General features: G+C 43.7%; 1 protein-coding gene across 1 annotated transcript in view; it reads left to right on the plus strand.

Annotated features, from left to right (window-relative positions):
• The window catches only part of LOC144237648 (phosphatidylserine synthase 1-like), a gene marked incomplete at its 3' end in the record, with an annotated part of 19,938 nt that extends 750 nt beyond the window's left edge, over window positions 1-19,188 (plus strand). Inside the window, exons 2-3 of the mRNA XM_077771336.1 lie at window positions 7,309-7,400; window positions 19,144-19,188. Of these exons, the coding sequence (XP_077627462.1) occupies window positions 7,309-7,400; window positions 19,144-19,188 (137 nt within the window). The remainder of the gene's footprint in view (window positions 1-7,308; window positions 7,401-19,143) is intronic.
• Window positions 19,189-20,521: the final 1,333 nt, after the last annotated feature.

Raw genomic sequence — 20,521 nt, forward strand, 5'->3', positions numbered from 1 at the left:
AGCACCCGGCATGAATCATCTCCTATGCACCACTTTCAGCACATACAGCTACATGCTGAAAGCACACCGGTCTACAGCGTCTCCGCGCACCATACACAGGCCCAGGGCACAATCTGGACCCCTTCCCTTGGATCTCCGGTTTTCAGCACTACCGGCCAAGCACAAAATGCACATGTGAGTTGCACTACACAGCCTTGCCCATGCAGCACCTTCAGTATGCGTAGCATACAGACCATCTAGCATAACCCTTCCCCCAGCCTCAAACAGGACCACAACACAAATGATGTAGACATATATCAAAGCTGACCTTTCCCCTTCCAGTGCAGCCAGTATCTATCACCTCTTGTGCACATTGCTATAGAAACACCAGCTTACCACATATCACTTAGTGCATACTCTGCTGGGTTCATCATCCAACACATATGCTGAAATGAGATATTGTCAAGCAATTGTGGAAGTGCTTGGTGCATAGTAAGTACTGTGGAAGTGATAAATAAAACACATAAACCTCAGTAGAGCACAACTCTTTCTCCCTGAAAACACACACACACACCCCCATACGGTCAAAGGTCTTCTAATATATACTTGTGCAGAGGAGCCCAATTCTTGATACCCACATCATATAACTGTACCTCACTGAATATACGGCCCCTCACTCCTAACCCAGGGAACCATTCCATCCCTTGTTCATAATGACATGCACACCATGGGTCCTACTTAACAAGGATTTGTATTTTCGGAATGAACCTCTTTAAAGAAAGGAAAGGCATACCTATCACGCTGTTATGATTAAAAAAGATCAACCCAGGGAAGTATAGTTTTGGAGCCAGATTGTTGGCTTCAAAAGTATCTGTGTGTCCTTGGTTGAGTTACTTAACCTTTCTCTGATCCACACTTGTAAAATGGGGATAAAATATGTACTTAACTTCATATGGGTTTATGAGCATTCAGTGAACATGTGTGAATGGACTTAGAGTATCTCATACACAATGCACAATTAATGTCAATTCTCTTAGCATTTTTGTCTGACAATCAATGATTCTCAGTTCAGGTCAGCAGAAATTGTGCAGAGGTATATTGAGTGGTCACAAGCATTGGAACTTCTAGTATTTTGTGGGTGAGGATTAAGGATGCTAAATGTGTTATGATTCACGGGACAGCACTGTACTGCAAAGAATGAATTGCCCCCTCTATAAATGCCTGTGTGTGTACATACACATACAAGTTAGACACACATGCACACATGTAAGTGCCAGTGGTGCCTCCATTAAGAATCACTGCGATTTTTCATATTTTCTTGAAACTAATAATACTCTCCCACATCACACGTGTTTCTTACCTCTGCAAACCATTTGACTCTTGGTTCTTATTTTGTGCTTATCTGTTTACATAAATCTACCTAAAGCAATAAGGCATATGTAACAATTACTCTTCATGATTGAGGGATATAGCTACTATTATTGTAAAGTCTGAGAATGCTCTGCAGTGGGATAAAACCAGATATGTCCGTAGTATCCAACAAAGAACATATTTCTAGCCTTAGAGAAAACTCATTCTTGTCCCTATTTATGGTTCCCTTCAAATACTTCATTCGTCATGTCGGCTGATTTTACCACTTAATTTTGCTAAGCCATAGTTTCCTTATTTATATGTAAAATGAAAATGTCTAATAATACTCCAGAGGATTGTCTAGCATGAGGGTTCAATTCATTGTTTTAGGTAATCTGCATTTAGCTCAGTTCATGACAAATAATAAGTGCTTAGTAAACATTAGCTATTACTATTACATCATTTCATTGTATGCTAATGCCTTCTAGATTATATCTGTCCTTCAAGCGAGGATGAAGTATGCTCTATTATTGAGAAAAAGGATGAAGGCATTGGAATAGTGGATGTTGCTTTTCTTAGGTAACATACATTCCTGTTTAGTGTTAGGTTTGGTTTAACTTCATCTCCTGTGTGGGTTGGCAATGATGGAAGTAGTGCGCGAATTTCTTTGGAAATGAGAAAAGTAATTAATGGTATTTTATTCTGAATGAAAAGCAAGAATGAGCAGTTTGTTTCCACCTTTTATCTTTACTATTATTCTAGGCCCCCTAAGAATAGGTTTCTCTTCCTTTTTTTCTAATACAGAAAGTCGCCGTCTTTTGTAACTTCCCTTTTATAGCATATTCTGCCAAGGCAGTCGGTAAATTACAGCAGAGAATATGAATTTTAACAGCTTGTCAAAAGTAATGTAAAAGGCATAGTCTGAACCTCTTTTCCAAAAATCATTTTATTTCTTTGAGTAATTTCATAAGGAGAAACTGTATATTGAAGAACTCATTAATAACAAGTTTCACCTTATATAAAATCATAAGCACCATTAAGGTAGTTGGTACTTATTAGCTCTTACTCATTTTTTGTAATGATTTGTGACCCTTTAAACTGGGACATTACAGTGATCGCTCTATCTTTCTCCATAAAGATGGAAAGTAATGACTTCTTAAATGAAAATTATTCATTCTGTACTCTTTTGTAATGATTGTCTCCAGTACCTTGTACATACTTTACAACCGGATTTTTAGTTGGGTGACTGTTCAGTGCAATTCTTTCTGTAAAACTTTAAAACAATGCCTTAACGTTTGTTTTTCAAAGACTAGTGATCTTAGAGGACAGGACATAGAATACTTTCAAGGTGCCACAGTACCAGTCTGTGAGAAACAGTACCTGGGTCATGTCACATGCTGCAGACACATAGCAAGAATTTAGGATCGTGAAGAATTAGATATCACACACAGAAGTCAGAGACAGGTTTGGATTTGTCAAGTAGTTCTTTTGTTAAATAGCAACTAGGTCAACTCACTCTTAAATCGTAGTGTTTAAATCTCCTGTCTCTTTCACCGTCATTAAAAATGAAGCCAGATACTATTGAATCATTCTCCCGAAGCTCATTTCGCCACATTTTAGGATAAGTATTTTTATAAGATAAATGCTTTGGCATGTGTTTTGGAAGTTTGTTCAGCCAAAATGGGGCAAAGAGAACTTTTGCCTTGAGCTCAGAGTATAATTACTAAGGTGCCTCATATTTACTCTGCTTTTCAGAGACTGGCGAACTTGGAAATAGTGAACGGCTTCAGTTTCAAAAACTCAAACGTTAGGTTTGAAAACACCCAAATCTACTAACACACTCAGAGCAGCCCACTCCCTCCTTAAGAGGCGCTTGGCAATGAAACAGCGGAATCCACCTGTCCAGGAGCGCTTGTGTCACAGCCGTGTCCAATCGCCCCTTACACAGAGGAGATGGCCCTCCCACAGCTTGCTGTACCCAAGTGCCGCTTAGTCTGTCTGTGCTAGCTTTCTTCTTGATAAGAGACGGAGGGCACAGGTGAGGGCAGGGAAGTGGACAGACTTTTGATTTATGTGTTCTTATTTACTTGTTGATAATGGTTTTATTCTCGTTTGTCTTCAGTGGACTTGGAGCTCCGAGCCGTAGTTCTGCCTTCTTTGTCAGCCTGTCTCGTGGATATCTGCCAGCTTTCCCTATTCTGTCCCTTGTAGACCACATAAATCCCATTAGAAAACGTCTCTTGACACTGTTGATTCAGTTGTCTTGGTTCTGTTTCCTTTACGTACATCGTGCTCTTTCTTTCCCATTAACGGAAGGCCTGGATGCCCTTGTTCCTGACACCGGCGCTATTAAGTGATGGTCCACAGCGGCTGTGTGCTGGCGCTCAAGCAACCCTGGAGGTGAACAGAGCCCTCTGAAGAGGTCCACTTAACAGTGATCTTAACATTTCTCTTTCCCACTTCCTATTTGAATCCTATTTTGTGATGGATCTAAGTAAGCGTCTGCTATATCCTTTCTTGTATTTATGTCTACTGTTTTAGGTTCCTAATAAGATTATAAAGTTCTTGGAGGGGAAAATGTATCCTCTATTTGTGTGGGGTCTTCTGTAGGAGGTAGGTTCCTGGGTGACTTCGGATATTCATTTGGTTTAGATGCTGCCTTACCTCAGAGAGATTCCATGCCTAGGAATTGATACCTGGTGGTTAGCATTTGAGCTATAATTCTATTACCAAGTGTAATACAGTTAGTCTTGTGATATAATCCCTGTAGCCTCAGATTTCTCTAGCGAAGTTAGCAGGTTTTCAGTCTCCTTGAATCCAGAAACCAGACCTTGTCCAGTCAGCCAGGACTGCTTCCTGAACCTTCGGCCCTGTCATCCTGTTTAATTCAGTTCAGCAATTCAATAGTTCAGGTCTCTGCTCACCTGGAGTAGACCTAGTTTATCTTCACCAGGTCTCACAAGGCCTTCACACTTTCAGGGCTGTTCTCCCTCCCAAGCCCAGGCTGCGGCTCAGCAGTCCCCTTATCCTTTGAGACAGAATGCCCCCAGACTTTTATTCCATCTCCCTCCCACTCACCCTCCACACTGCTGCCCTCATGACCTTCTAAGACAAAGTTGTGACCCCATCTGTCCCCTGCTTACAGTCTGTCACTGCATCCCCATCACCTACAGGAATTGCTGGCTGGACCCAGGTCTTCCATCATGAAGTAGCTCTGCCTCTCCAGCCTTGCCTCCTATGACACCTGCACGCAGGGCACACAGCAGGCCCGGATGGCTCCCCGGCCCCACACCTTGGGCCAGGCTGGCAGCTCTTTCCCAGTGAAGTGCACTTCCTGGCACCTTCCGTCTGTCCGCGAGCCCATGGCGTCCTGGGCTCCTTCCTGAGCCCCTTTCTTGATTGCTTCAGGAAGCCCAGGAAGACATGTTCATACACTTCCAGACACCTTTTATTATTGTGTGTCTCTTATGGGTGTTGTAATAACTGTTACAGCATCGTTTCTTGAGCCCAAATATGTTAATCATCCCAAGATACACACCCAGAAAATGCTAAATGAATAAAATGCAAGAAATCATTTATCCAATAAGAACTTAAAAAAAATCACTCTTCTCCTTTAGTTGCTATCTAAGTTATAATTCTTGGCAGGGATTATAACTTGCTGTAAAATAAAATGAATATAGTCTTTAAACATAATACCAAAGCTAGTTAAATCGATCCACCATGTAACCCGGGACTAAGTTTTCCATTAGGAGAGAGGATCCTTAACAGTGACCAGCCTTATAAACATGACCCTACCTGTGTGTCTCAATTTCAAGGCTCCTATTAAAGAGAAGGGAAGGAGAGGATGTGGGGAGGGAGGACAACCCACTTAGCAGCCTTAGGAGTCATGGTAAAGGGTTTCTTGTCTGCCTGGCCCCAGGGAGGAACTCTTGTCTAGATGGTCTATGACTACATGGAGTTTGTTTCACTTTCCTGAAGTCTTCCTCACCTACTGCCTATAGTCAGATGTTAAACTAACAATCTGAGTCCAGACCTTTTCTGAGTGCAAACTTTTTCTTAGTTCAGGGCTTGTCTTACACCTTTCCTGCTTTTAGGACATTCTCTCCTCTCTGGGTAGAAACAGCATCCGACAGAAGGAGTTGATGGTGTTTGAATTTGTGGCCATTCAGCACTGGGACAGGAAAGTCACTGTTAGTGGACTCCATGGCCTCAGGCTGTGCTTCACTCCTATATGACCTGAGTCTCTGGACCCACTCAGCCATAGCATCTCTTTCATTCTGGCACCCAGTGTATTGAGAATGTCTGCTGTGTGCCAAACATTGTGCTGAGCATGGGAGGTACCTCAGAGGAATGAGGTGGGACCTGTGCCCTCTGGAGCTTAAATTACAATTTTATTAAAATATGCCCATTCAGTATTTTTACTACCTGCCCCCCCCCCCAACCTCTGGAGCACCTCCTAAATTTGGCAGAGGGAAAAGGACTTTGCCCCCCTCCCTCCAGCTTGTCTGTTTGTATCATTTTGGTAAATGTAGCAATCTTGACCTAGAGCCAGCATTCCAGAGCCCTGGCTCCCACTTCCACTCTGCCTCCTATTCCTGTGTAACTGTGGGCAAGATAAAAAAAGAGCTTTATCTTCCTCATCCTTCAAGTAAAGATAATAGTCCCCCACACAACCATGAAGCAGTTAAAAGAAAATGACAGCTGCAGAAGTTCTTTGGAAAGTTCAGAGCCCCAGAGATTGAGACATTTGTCGTTGATGGCTGCAGCAGACCTTGGGAAGAAGTCAGGGCTTTGGACAAGGTTGTCATGGCAGGGAGAGGTGGCTGGGGCGGGTGTGGGGGTGGGGTTGGCAAAAAGCCTCATCAGTCATGCATACAGTTCTTTCTGTGTACCCACCTCTTGTAAGGGACTGTTCTAGGTGCCGTGGGAACACCCTCTCCACTCTCAAGAAGCTGCATGTGAAGCTGAGCTCAGATGGGGCTCACATTCCTTCTGAAGATCACCTGCTTACCCTCCAGTCGTTGATCACAGAAGTCTGATCTTCCTGTAGTGTACATTTTCAGTTTATCTAACAACCCTGCTGTCTATCTGACTCATCATGTTAGATGTACTAAGATGGCATAAGAGAGTTTGACAGAACAGACATTTGTAAGTTACAGATAAAATAAAAACAAGGCTGAAATGAGTATCTATTGCCTGGGAAAAGGTGAACTGTAACTCATACTTTGTACCAAAATATACTCTGGACATTCATGGAAGAAAAAACTGGAGACAAACAAAAATGCAAAAAAATTCTGGAAGCAACAACGGGCGAATCAAAAAATCAAAACCAAAACACAACAATCTCAGAGTAGGGAAGACCTTTCTGAACTATGATACAACCCAGAAATCATGAAGGAAAAAAAACTGGTCAATCTGCACAACAAAGAGTCAGTAAAGAAAAAATGATAAACTTAGTCCTTACATCAAGGCAAAGAGTTAACTTCCCTAATACACAAAGCACTCTGTCCAAAATCAATTAAGAGAAAGAACAACAAATGGACAAAGAAAAACAAGTAGAATAATGGGCAAAGGATATGAAGAGGCAGTTCAGAGTGAGAAATCCAGAGGCTCTCAGGCAAGTGAAAAGGTGTTCAGTCTTACTCATGGTTAAGAGGTGGACCAAGTGAAACAACACTGAAAGACCATTCTTTATGAACGTATGGACAAAGGTAAAATTGAATGACTGAGCTGGAGAGGATATGAAGAAAAACATAAACAGGCAGTCTCTCATATTACCAATAGTAGTATAAATTGAAACTACCTTAATGTAGGGCAGTTTGGCAACATATTGATGTAGGATGACAGATAATTTTTTTAGGAGGCAGCTTGGCATCGGGGAAAGATCATGGGAAAAGATCACCATAAAGCTCTTATGTCTTCTGGGTTGACTGTTTAAACCTGAAAATGAATACTCAGTGTTCTCTTTTCTGTTTTCAGGGATGACTCTGTCCCAGAAGACAACATCTGGAGGGGTATCCTTTCTGTTGTTTTCTTCTTTCTCATCATCAGTGTGTTAGCTTTTCCCAATGGTAAGTGATGTCTTTCTCCTGTGCTGCATGGTGTCCTTTTGGTGTTTTTGAGATGCATGCCACCTAGAAGATGACACCAGAACGTGGAGTAAAAAATTAATCTGCAGTGGTTAGGTCACAGGCCCTAGAGGCAGACTGTCCCTTCTGCCACTTGCTGGCTCTATGGTCCTGGGGAAAGCCCCTAGCATTTTCACGAGTGCTTGAGTTTCTCTTTTGTACAATGGTAATAACAGGTAGGTACTGTTGAAAGGGTTAATTAAATTAAAGCGTGTTATATTCTCTGAATAGTGACTGACAGATTGTTAGCTCTCAAAAAGTGTCTGCTCTTGTTTTTGTTGCTATTTTTGTTATATCGGCTGAGTCATAAAATATGCAATTATTATTTAGTCCTATTTGCTAAGGACAGGGTCGGTGCTGTGATGAGTGTTACTTAAATAATGTGTTGTCCCAAGTGATCTTTTATCACAGTAAACTTTGCTGATCATGCATTTGGGATATGAATTTTCAGCATCAGCTTTAAAAAAGTCCATTATTACTGTGAATTTTATCTCCCATCATGATTATAGAGTGAGACGAAGTCTTTATTTAAAAAAAAAAATCTGCCATACTTAAGATGCATCCCTTTCCTCTGAATTGTCCCTTGCTTTATTTTTTCTTATTTCTCTTCAATACCTTCTCCCTGGAATATGCTTACTCATTTTCTGTAACCATTTCTAAATGCTTCCTTTTTATATCCCATTTCTTTTACACTTTAGATATTTTGAAATTATTCAGCCTTACCTATGAATTATGTCCCATGGGCCATATTCAAACGTCATACTTTAGGGAATGTTTCTTCTCTATCTTCCTGTCTCTTCAGTAGAATGCAATGTATAATATAAGAAACTCATTGTGAATGCTACTCATTTTTGCTTGGAAATGTACCATGGTAATAAGGTCCTAATGTCAATTCCAATATATGTGTGTTGGGGGATAGCAGCAGGCCTGGGGGGAAGGGTGTTCCCCCATCAGTAAGCCTTTTCGGACACCAGCTGGCAGCCCTACAGTTCAACTCCGTTCAGACACTGTCTACCCAGAGTTAGCATCAGATCCCACAGGTTAAGGGCTCAGTCTCACAAGACTGCCCCCACTTCAGATGCCAATTGCAAGTCTAGATTGTCACTGGTGGTTCTGACCAAATGGTTACAAATCAAAAGTCCCCATGACCCCTCCTTAGGTTCAGTTAATTTGCTAGAGCGGCTCACAGGATTCAAGAAATAAGTTTACTCACTAGATTACAGTACGAGTTTATTACAAAGGATACTTATCAACAGCCAGATCATTGGAGAAGACTTGTGGGAATGAACGAGGAGCGTCCATGCCCTTTCTAGGTGTGCCACTCTTCTGGCATCAGAAAAGTGTTCACCAACCCAGAAGCTCCCCAGATCCCATCCTTTTGGGTTTTTATGGAGGCCTAATTTACATTGGCATGTTGATTGAATCATTGGCCATTGCGAATTGAACTCAATCTCTAGCCTCTCACCCTTCCCTGGAGGTCTGGGGGTGGGACTGAAAGTTCCAACCCTCTAATCCCATGGCTGGCTCCACTGGCAGCCAGCCTCATCTTTAGGTTAAGTTCTCATTAACGTAGCAAGAAACATTCATCACTCTCATCACTTAGAAGATTCCAAGGGTTTTAGGAGCCCTGTGCCAGATAAGGGCAAAAGACCAAATATATATTTCTTATTATAATCCACACTATCACACATGGCAAAGCCTTCAGTCTTTCCAAGATGGTGGCAATGGGATTTTGTTCTGTATGTTTGCTTAATCTTACGTAACACTGTGATTTTTGCTGATAACATAATAATCCAACCAGTAAAGCCATGACTGAATCCTTCAGAGAATGAATTGTTTTTGATAACTAAGTTATTTGAGAGCTGCGTTTAACTCTCCAACCACTCGAGCTTCTAGATTAAATTTTATTTTTAGTGGAAACCTTTCATGATATGGAAACCTGCTGTCTCAGTCAGTGCAGGCTGCTGTAACAGAATGCTCTAGACCGGATGGCTTGAACAGCACAAGATTCATCTTGTGGCAGAATTCCCCTCCAGCTGTAAACCTGTGAAACCAAGCACATGCTTACAAAATACAGCAGAGGGACAGGCACAGGGTAGACACCCATTCCAAAAGGGAGAAATAGGAAGGAAGGAAGGGTGACAAGTTCCAAGCAAGTTCAAAGTCAGGAAGGCAAACTCTGTGAGATTTTAAAGCTCAAGAATCATCAGTCCTGGGATCACCTGGCTGGTTCAGGTTGGTAGAGCATGTGACTCTTGTTCTCGGTGTTGTGAGTTCTAGCCCCATTTTGGGAATAGAGTTTATTTTAAAAAAGAAGAAGAATCAATCCTCTTTGGATCAAGGCTCTGCCTTCCAGACCTACTGGGGTAATAACAGTTTCTTCCATACCTCTGCCCAGCAGGGGTCTAGCCTGCCCCCATGGGTCTGCTGGGTGTTGGTCTTGCCTTTAGAAACCAAGGTGGAGATATTTTCCCCACCTCCCAGTGGCCCATGCACTCTGAGGCCTGTGGTGGAAGTGACAGCCCAGATAATCTCCCAGTTACCTTTGAGGTCCTTCTTCCTGTGTCTTAAAAAATAACGAATGTTCACAGCCAAGTCGGCTATGCTCTGTTCCTATAGGATCCAAGAGTCCAACAGAAATCTTCACTTTAGGGGTTCAGATTAAAACATAATGAATTTTGGCAAGAGTCTGGGGAGTCTGTAACTACCTATATACCCTATGCAGATATGACAAAGTTTGGCCTTTCCATGACGATTGAGAGTTCTGGTAATGCACAATTTTTGGAGTATGACGATAAGATGTCCATGATATTGGCTGGGCCATGGAATGAAGGGGTATTAACCTTACTATAGAATTGTCTAGGAAGAGTCCCCGATATCAAACAGCTTTTTGGCTACTTGCCAGCTTTCTTTTCTGTCCCTCTTCAAACACCCGAAACCTCAGAATTTTTGGTTTAGAGAACTTGGACATCATGCAGCCTATCCCTTCTTTCAAGGTCCTGTGTTGTAGGGTAGCTAAGTGATCACTTGCAGCATAAGGTGTTTTACATACATGAACCACCGAGGTCTGTGGATGGTCTCCCTGAGCTCTGGAACCCGGCCTTTTCATACAAAGGTGGCATGAGAACACAGTCCAAAGCAAGGAGATGGTGAGCCCCAAAGGAGGGTGTGTAGGTGACAGTTCAGGTAAGAGTGACTGCCTCTCCTCCCCTTAGCATTCTACCTCTCCTATCCTGTAAGGGCCCGCTGCTTGCTTCTACATCATTAGTCAGTGTGATGACCAGTTTTGTTCTGTACCCTTTATTCTTATTTCTTTCTTATCTACTCTTTCCCTGTCCTGCTACTTTTTTAATACCAGTCAAGGCATGATAGGTGCTCAGGGAACTGACAGTCCCAAGGTGTCAGGTCTGTTCTTCAAGTCTTCAGCTTTTCTTAGCTGTGTGTTCATAGTTGCTTAGTTCTCAGCTGTAACTTCTTCATAGCTTTGAAGGTTTCTTTTCTGCCTTTGTTGTTTTTTTTTTCTTTTAAACTTACTTTTTCTGAATCCAGTACCGTTTTGGAAGTCTGAGGATTCTCAAAGATTAGTCTCTTGATAACCAGGACTTTATAAATATCCCTTCAACGAGGCTTCAGCAAGAACTGAATTTGGGGCTTCATTAGCAGGTGGTTTTTGTCAGGCACCAAAGGCCCCGAAGATTGGGGGATTAAGTCTATTGCGTGTAACATTTTATATGATTTCTGCCATTTTTTTTCTGTTCCCTAATGAAGTCTTCTCATCTCCAAAGCCCATTTCGTTTACTCAGTCTCTCACTGTGGGACCGTGCTATTGTTTTCCCTCTGGGAAGATAAAAGTGAAGTTTGTTTTGTGCTTTTCTTCTCCCAGCTTGTTGGTTTCGTGATACACACAAAGTGGGGAGGACCATGAGGCTCAACTTGTCCAGTCTACCCAGTTCACAGCTGTGAAAGCTGAAACGCATTCATCCACGAAAGGTCACCCAGCCACTTGATGTCAGCCCACTAGTAGGGCCTCGGCTCCTGTGTTTTTCTTTAGTGTCTGTTGTTCTGGTCATTTCTCCCTGTTAGGTCCACTGGGATATGTTTTTATCTCTCTCTTCCTATGTGGCTTTGTCTCCTTTTACTTCTGTTCCTCTCTTTTAGTGTCTGGCTTTACTTTTTCCTGGGAAGAAGGGCCTTAGGGTCTTAGTTGGTCTGCACCTAGTGGCTTTGGATCCTGTGGAGTTGGTTGGTGGTGGTGCCCATGTTCCTGTGTTGCCCGGAGGTCATGTGACCAGAGGGTGTTGGCAGATCAATTGGAACTTTCCTGCTTTTTCTTTTTCCTCATCTCTCCCTGCCTTATTGATAACTTCCCCTGCCGCTCCTGTGTGTGCCTACAGAACATATAGGCAGATCATACCATAAAAGAAGGTTTTAGATGCATATAGAAAGAGGCAATGGCAGTTTAATAATCTATGTAAGAAGGATTAGGAGCTAGGGTAGCATGTTTTTAGAGGGCTTCTCTTGAAGCCTGTGTACAAAGCAAACATGTTTTGTGTCTGACTTGTGTTCTAAAGATTCACTTATCTACGCTTTCTAAAAGATTAGTGAAACTGTAAGTTTTCTACATTAAAGAATGTTATTGTTGAATATTTTTAAATGAGGGCTGGCTTTAGGGGGTGCTGGTGTTGATGATGAGGGAACTACAGGGCCACTGGGAAAGGATGGTCCCGGGCCATGTGGCCACTCAGACCTCAGGCCTTCATAGGAGCCACGATGCCGGGTGGCCACTTCCTGAGGGGAGTGCACACACCCCCCTCTTGTTCTCCAGACCAGTCACCTTATTTTCCATTCTCCTCCCCCTTGGCATGAATTGTCAGATTAAGTAATGAAAATGAATGGGAGAAACAGAGCCCAACGTTAGCCTTCTCCTTGAAAGGCAGTTTTGGGGCAGTGCCTGCAGTGGATGGCATTCCCAGAATGGCTCTGCTTTGGCAACTTCGGATGCATTTATCCTTGACCTAGCAGAGGCTGCCCTGCATGTTTGAATGCAGGCCTGAATTTGATGCCGTCCATATGTCTCATTTGCGTGAGTGCCTCTGTAGTATCTGTGTGGTAGCATCAGGCAGTTCCTTCAAGAAGGGGGGTGGGGGCATGATTCTTTTTGTAGAGTCTCAATAAGAAAGGAAGCCCTTGACTTTCTCCATAGGGTTTTATAACAGTTGGGATGCTTTTGGCCACAAGTAATAGGAAGCCCGTTTCAAAATGGCTTGAAGGATAGAGAGAATGTTTACTTTTCTACATCACAGGAAGTTGTGAGATAGAGTGGCTACAGGGTTGGCTAATTCAGCCGCCCTGCAGCATGTGAAGACCCAGGCACTCTGCCTTCTGCTCTCCCATCTTCATGTTGGTGCTGCGCTAATGATCCTGAGGTAGCTGTTGGGTGCTGAACATACGGTCACGGGCAACACCCAGAGGAAGAGGAGGGCACCTCTTCTGTAGATCATTTTAAGAGTAAAGAAACCTTTTCGAGAAATCCTCCAGCACACTTGTCGTCAACTTCTCTTTGACTAGAGTTGGGCCCCATGCCGTTTCTCCAAGCAGACCTCAGGACAGGAATCCATATTGCCCAAAGGAGTAGGCATGTGATAGATCTTCAGTGACCAAAAGAATAAAAGGGAAACAGGATTACTTCCATTGGCTGAGCCTTTATCACTGAGTTATCTGGGAGAGGCGTGGACACTCAAAACAGAATTTCTCTGGGCGTCAACAGGGTGAGTGGCTGGGGTGGGTTTTCGAGTTCCTTCCTTCAGGCTTGGGGACACATGTGGAGGGAAAGACCCTGAGGTGAGGCCGGGGAAGGAGGATCTGATATTGCCTTAGGCTGCTGCTTTTCTGCCAGCGTCCCTCTCATTCTCTATCAGTTCCTTCAGAAAAGGTCTTTTTAAATGTGGCCTCATCTCATTATAGCAACTGAGGCTCAGGTAGAAGTGAGCTTTTACCTCCACCCCTGTATCCTTAGAGTGTTATTATAGCTATCACTGTGTCAGTGCAGTGAAATCTAGAAACCTGTTTGGCTGTGAGAGTTCTTTCCACAGGTGGCTTTCAGAGGTACTTTCCAGTGTTTGAGGGCTTCGGGAACTGTTCTCCCCCTTGCACCCTGCCCGCCACCCTACCCAACTACGCAAGCCTTATCTGCACCCCCAGCCCCTGGCCCACAGGGGCCTCTCTCTCAGTAGGTAAATGTGGGATTAAGTCATGGGTCTGCTGGGAAGAAAGCTCACAGAGTCAGCCCTCTCTTCTCCATTCCTTGGCTGCAAGAGGAATGCCATTCAGCACTTCTTTAAGGTATTTTGAGAAGAATGAAATAACTAGTGTGTCTTGATTTTCCGGAGTTTATCCTTTTGTCTGTCCTTTGGCCTCATTTGACTTCTCTGAGCAAAGATAGTGTTAACCACATCTCCTTGAGGTTTGAAGGGGCCCCAGAAGGCTCCCTGTCCCCTAACTTTAAAACGAAAGTCTAGTCTTTCCGCCCCTCCTTTCCCCCGGCCTCCACCGGCCATTCTGTTTCCTGCTCTACTACTTTTTCTTCAAAAAAATTCTTAGGATTGAAATTTGCTTAAAGATCATTTTATTTACCTTTTCTAGATTTTTCCTAGAGGAATTTAAACTTTTCAAGTAATAATCTTTGTCAGCGATACCTCATTAAAGCTGAAAAACAATGATAATCCAGAGAAGACGTGGATAGGATAAAGAGGCCCAGGGACACAGATGTGTAGCTTGTGGAGAGGGAACTCCTGATTTTGGTTAAAAGAATTATTCTTCCCTGAGGTTCAGTCTAGTTTTTGGTAGGAATGACAGGTCGCTGGCAAGTCAAACTGATCTTCTTTTCTTTCTTTTCTTTTTTCTTTGTGTGTGATTTTCTAATTTTCTAATTTCTGAGGTCGGATCTTTTAAATGCTAGCTCTGCTCATGACAAGGACATTTGATTTCTGTTTCTTTTAAAATCAAACTCACTCCTAATGTCTGATTGAAAGTTTACATCTTCTAGGTGGAGGGACTCATAAAGAAAGAAATCCTGCCATGTTTAAGTGCACCCCGTAAGAGAGCACAGTCCAAAGCAAAACCACTTCTTTCTCCCTCGCCGCCTGGGCAAGCCTTCTCCCTTTCTCCCATATGATCAAGAAGAGTAATTCTTGCAGGCAGCTTTTATCAAATCAGAAATAAAGTATAGACACACACACCAGGAGATGGAGCACCTCTAACTTCTTGACCATGCGGAGAACGGAGGAGCCCCGCCTGTACATGCCCACTGAGAAAATAGTCTGTCGGGAAAGAAGATGGAGATAAAGTGAAGGCAGGGAAGGCTGTAGGCAGTGTTAACATGTCTGGACAGATAAACCCTGTGGGAAGCATGGCTTTAAACGGGACTTGACTGCATTAGCCAAATATGAGTAATCCAGTGAGCATAAGTGTCAGGGTTTTTAATACAATATAGAAAGACACCAGCCTCAGCCTCCTTTTTTACAAAAGCAAAAGAATATTTTCAGCAATACTGTCATCTTCGATGACAAAGTTGGTAATCTTAGTGAGTAATGCTCCTAGTACGTACTTCTTAAAATACGACATGAAAAACATCGAGAGCGTTTTCTCAGAAAGAAGTGGGCAGATGTGATCATTGAAATAAAGCCTGGATTTGGTTTTGCAGTTGGCTTCTGAAAGCGTCATCTTTTCAGTCCTGCATCTCTCCTTTTGTGGCCAAAAGATACCACCGCTCCCCCCCTGCTTGGTGCAGGGTAGAGCAACACCTTTTCTGAAACCCATCACACCAGGTTTCTTAGGCCTTTCTCAGATCCGTTCAGTACGTTTCGATTTGCAAAGCTGATTTTGCATTTTAAAATTTAGCATTTTTTTCAGAAACATTGTGATATTACAATGTGTAAGTGGGAAATCTGGAGAAAGCGGGGAAAGATTCAATAGAGAGAAGTCAAAACAAGATTTTCAACAACAACAACCAACTGCAGTAAGACGAACATTCTCTTCCGGGCTCCGGAACAACACGTGGCTGTCGCAGGAATCACAGACTGGTGGGGGGAATACTGTGGAGCTGGAGCACGTCCCGGTTAGGTTAAGGAGAGCCCGCGAGGCCCCGTCAGCCCCAGATGCCTCAGCCACACGCTGCATAGGGTGAGGTAAGAGAGGGCTGAGTTCTGTTTTTAGAAGGCTACTCTTCAAGTCATCATGGGCTGAAGATGACCTTGGATAGACCTCTGAGGGAACTTCTATCAGTTCCCCATCCTGTCCCTTTGTCCTTCCTGACCCTGTGTTTCCTGACCTTGCTTGTCAGTTCCACAAAGCAGCGCCTGCAAACGCTACTCACTGGCTTGCTTCTCTCCCCTTGCTCTTCTGGCCTTGGGACAGTCCTGCTTCAAACCTTCAACGCCCCCCCCCACTCACCGCCCCCACTCTGTCCTCCTCAGCTGGCCCAGGCCTGACAGAGTTGATCAGAAAGCACAGAAGTGCCCTCAGACCGAAAGTGGAGTCCTGTGAGCCTTGTGACCCTGGGAAAGTGCCGATGCCTCAGTGTCCTCATCTGTAAAGTGGAAGTGACAGAAAACTCATCACCCAGCTGTGAGGACAACTGAGAGACAATGGGGGGCAGGGGGTTGTTTCACCCTCCAGACTGCTCCCCATTAAGTGCTCAGCAAAGTACTATTAGAACTATGAATGCTCTTGAGAATAACCCTTCTTCTATGATTTTGAGTGTTGATTGGGCATGGAATTCTGTTGGCAAGCCAAATAATCATACCATTTTCGACTTTCACCTCATAAGAGGAAATTTACAGGGAGAGAAAGCTGGGGTCCTGTGTTCTGTCTAATAGGTTAATTCAGTGGTTTGGATGAAGTAATACTTGCAAACCAGCCAGCCACCATAATACAAAAGTCATTCGCGGGGGCAAGTTGAGCTGTCACCTAACAGCAGTGAAGAAGAGAATTTAGAAGAGAAAATGACTTAAAAGATAACCATTTTAGCCATCAGGTTTCCAGTGACTTGAAGGCAGGTAGCCATGTTAAGTTACCTGGAAAGGAATCCTTGTTTCTGTGCCCGCTGTGCCTTTCTGAGNAAGTCATCATGGGCTGAAGATGACCTTGGATAGACCTCTGAGGGAACTTCTATCAGTTCCCCATCCTGTCCCTTTGTCCTTCCTGACCCTGTGTTTCCTGACCTTGCTTGTCAGTTCCACAAAGCAGCGCCTGCAAACGCTACTCACTGGCTTGCTTCTCTCCCCTTGCTCTTCTGGCCTTGGGACAGTCCTGCTTCAAACCTTCAACGCCCCCCCCCACTCACCGCCCCCACTCTGTCCTCCTCAGCTGGCCCAGGCCTGACAGAGTTGATCAGAAAGCACAGAAGTGCCCTCAGACCGAAAGTGGAGTCCTGTGAGCCTTGTGACCCTGGGAAAGTGCCGATGCCTCAGTGTCCTCATCTGTAAAGTGGAAGTGACAGAAAACTCATCACCCAGCTGTGAGGACAACTGAGAGACAATGGGGGGCAGGGGGTTGTTTCACCCTCCAGACTGCTCCCCATTAAGTGCTCAGCAAAGTACTATTAGAACTATGAATGCTCTTGAGAATAACCCTTCTTCTATGATTTTGAGTGTTGATTGGGCATGGAATTCTGTTGGCAAGCCAAATAATCATACCATTTTCGACTTTCACCTCATAAGAGGAAATTTACAGGGAGAGAAAGCTGGGGTCCTGTGTTCTGTCTAATAGGTTAATTCAGTGGTTTGGATGAAGTAATACTTGCAAACCAGCCAGCCACCATAATACAAAAGTCATTCGCGGGGGCAAGTTGAGCTGTCACCTAACAGCAGTGAAGAAGAGAATTTAGAAGAGAAAATGACTTAAAAGATAACCATTTTAGCCATCAGGTTTCCAGTGACTTGAAGGCAGGTAGCCATGTTAAGTTACCTGGAAAGGAATCCTTGTTTCTGTGCCCGCTGTGCCTTTCTGAGATAAAATGTGGCGGATTAAAAAGAATGTAGGCATTCATTGGTCTGAGCTTTTGCTACCAGAACTGAGAAATGGAACATATTTGGAGAAACCTTATTTAAATCCCTCACTGGGAGCCCTCAAAAACCCAGACATCACATTCATGGATAAAGCAGAGTCCCGCACGAACCTAACTCGCCTTCTGAATTGCCCACCGTGTAAACTCAGGAACTGACCAGATTTGGGTGATGTTGATCCTTGTAACTCACTGATTTTCCTAACATGAACTTGATCCATCAAAAGAAAGCAGTTGTAATATGTTTCAAAATCATCTTTTTAAGATAAGGCGGCAAATTTAGGAGGAGTTGCAGAATAAAAATTACCACGTCCTGTTTCCTTCAGTCAGGATTCCAGGTTGCCAGCAGCAGAAGCTGGCTGCCGATTAAAAAGGCTTGTAGGACGTTGGCTGGATGACCTCTGGGAGGGCTAGGAAGCCAGGTCCCAGGCTAAGCTTCTAGAAACTGGCATGTCACCCAGAGTTGGTCTCATTACAAAACCCCAGTGAGCATTTACTATAATCTGTCCCACTGTTAGTCTGCAGTGAACTGCCACCATCACGGTGCCCCCTCCCCCGCTGCTGTCCATGCCAGTTCATGGCAGAGGGAGAGGAAGGGGTTGAGAAGAGCTCAGCGTACTTAACATCTGTACCACCAGCTCCAGAGATCAAATCTGGCGCAGGGGGCCAGTGAAAAACTAAGCCCCGGTTATGAAGAGGGCGGGGCAGCAAGCTCTGGCATCTCCCTGGGAGATGTGGGATTCATAATGTTGGAAATGCTCCCAGAATCTGCAGGAAGGCCCTTGCGAAGGGGTGGGCAGCCCCAAGTAGGTCAGGTGCCCATGAGAGCAGTGTTCAGGATTTATGAACTGTGCAACCTTTCAGTGGATAGTAAATCAGTTTAGTGGATCAAGGCCCAACCTTCTTTCTCCCCCTCTCCTGCCCCGTTTTGTTTGTTGTTTGTTTTAAGAAATAAAATAGGAGAGAAAGTATTGGTGTATCCCTTGTAGTAAGAGTAACTTTCATCCTGTAAAACTTGTTTTCACAGTGCCGAAGCTGCATCTGTGTGTCTGAACTGGGTTGCCGTGTCCAGAGTATTTTGTTACCATGGTTCATGATCAAAAGCCACTGTGTTAGTGCGTTCCAGTGCTCCAAGGATTTGTTTTCAGTTTTAAACCTCACCTTACTTGTTTTCAAAGCAGTTGTTTCTCTTGTTTAATTTTCTGAACCTACCCCTTACCCTGTGTCACACACTACACACACACACACACACACACACACACACACACACACTCAATTTCACTTATGAAACTATAGTATATTCCAATCACTTACAGGCTGGCCTGGTAACCTGCTCACTGTTGTAACATTGTTTCCGTGGGAAATTATGATCTGAGTTAAAGACAAAGCTTTAAAAACAGAAACCTCTGTTGTGGAAACTGGTACTTGTTACAGTTGTGGTGGAAGTTGCTACGTTGCGAATAAAACATTTCAACTCCAGACTTCGACCTCTAAGTGTTTATGTAGAAAAAAAAATTTAACAGTAGAGAGCTTTTTTCTTTTTTAAAATCTCTGTAGAGACTACTTTGCTTTTAGTTTTTATTTGAAATCAGTTCGTTCTAACCCAGTGTTTTCTATCTCCAGGCCCATTTACTCGACCTCATCCAGCCTTATGGCGAATGGTTTTTGGTGAGTTACCCATTGATAGATTTAGAAATATATCTTACTTAAAATCCTTTTTCTGTGTATCATTATAGCAGTTTTACTTACTGCTGTAGAGTAGAACTTTATGACCTTTTACTTTTTGGTTTTCTTAACATAAATTTTTATGAAAATTCTGTGCCATAAAACAAATGCACCGGTGGTAACTTCAGATTCTCATATGTGAACTGTCTCAGACGTCTTGCCCCCCGCCCCCACCCATGCTCTTGTCTCTTACTGTACACGGGGTCTGACGTAAAGGGACGTGGCTTGTTTTTCTTGACGCACCTTTACATTGCTCTTGTCTGGTATAAGCTCAAATGTGCCCTGCGAGCACATTTGTCCTGTCAGCATCCAGGAAGGACTGAAAATGAGAAAGATCCTGGAAAGGGAGAAGTCACTAGTCCTGATTTGAAATAAGGATTAGCGTAAACATCTCTACAAATATTGGATGTCTTCTTTTTACTTGATTTCTAGTCCATAGTCTGATCCCCTGAATGGACTAAAAACATGTCTTTCAAATGTTGGCTCCTGGCTTTGTCTTGCCTAAATAAGACATCAAATAAATTACTTTAGGTTCAGAAAATGTAGTGTTATAAAAAGGTCCCTAAAAATGGATATTTTGCTCAAGGTCACTTATTTTTCTCGGACCTTCAGACATCGTAGGTGGGTCCCTGCACGGAGTGGGACGTTATTCATGACCACAGTGGATGTTTACTCAGTTCCTCTGTGTGGCAGGGCTGCTCTGGTCCTGAGGTTGGAGGGGAGGGCCACACAGCAGGGGACTCCCCTCAGGAGTGGTCCTTCCTGTCCCAGGGAGGGAGAATAGCTGTTGCAAACTATTAAATCCACAACCAAAAACTATCAGATGCCACTAAGGGTTAGGAATGTAATTAAAACCGTCTGGGGTGAAGGTGACTCAATGGCTGGTTTTCACTAAATGTGCAAGGAGGTCTGAAGGGAGGGTGCCTAGTGAAGACCTGCATGCAGAGGATCTAGAGTGCAAGGATGGAGGTCAGGGGAAGCCGGGCAAAGGGAAAGGCTACTGAAATGGTCCCCAGCCAGAAAGAGTGTGGTGTGTTCCAGGGCACTGTGGCCGGAGCTGAGCAGGCCCTAGGGCTGTAGTAAGTGGCCAGAGTCAGGCATGGATGGAACCCTGGAGGGCTCATGGGCCAGTAAAGAGTGCAGATAGGAAGGGCAGGGGGAAGCCCCAGGAGGAGTTTTTGCAGAAAAGTGACATGATTTATTTACATTAAAAAATAATTTTTTTTTAATGATTTATTTTTGAGAGAGAGAGAGTGCAAGTAGGGGAGGGGCAGAG

Source organism: Crocuta crocuta, unplaced genomic scaffold (genome assembly GCF_008692635.1).
Source record: "Crocuta crocuta isolate KB4526 unplaced genomic scaffold, BGI_CrCroc_1.0 scaffold235, whole genome shotgun sequence".
NCBI lineage: Eukaryota > Metazoa > Chordata > Mammalia > Carnivora > Hyaenidae > Crocuta > Crocuta crocuta.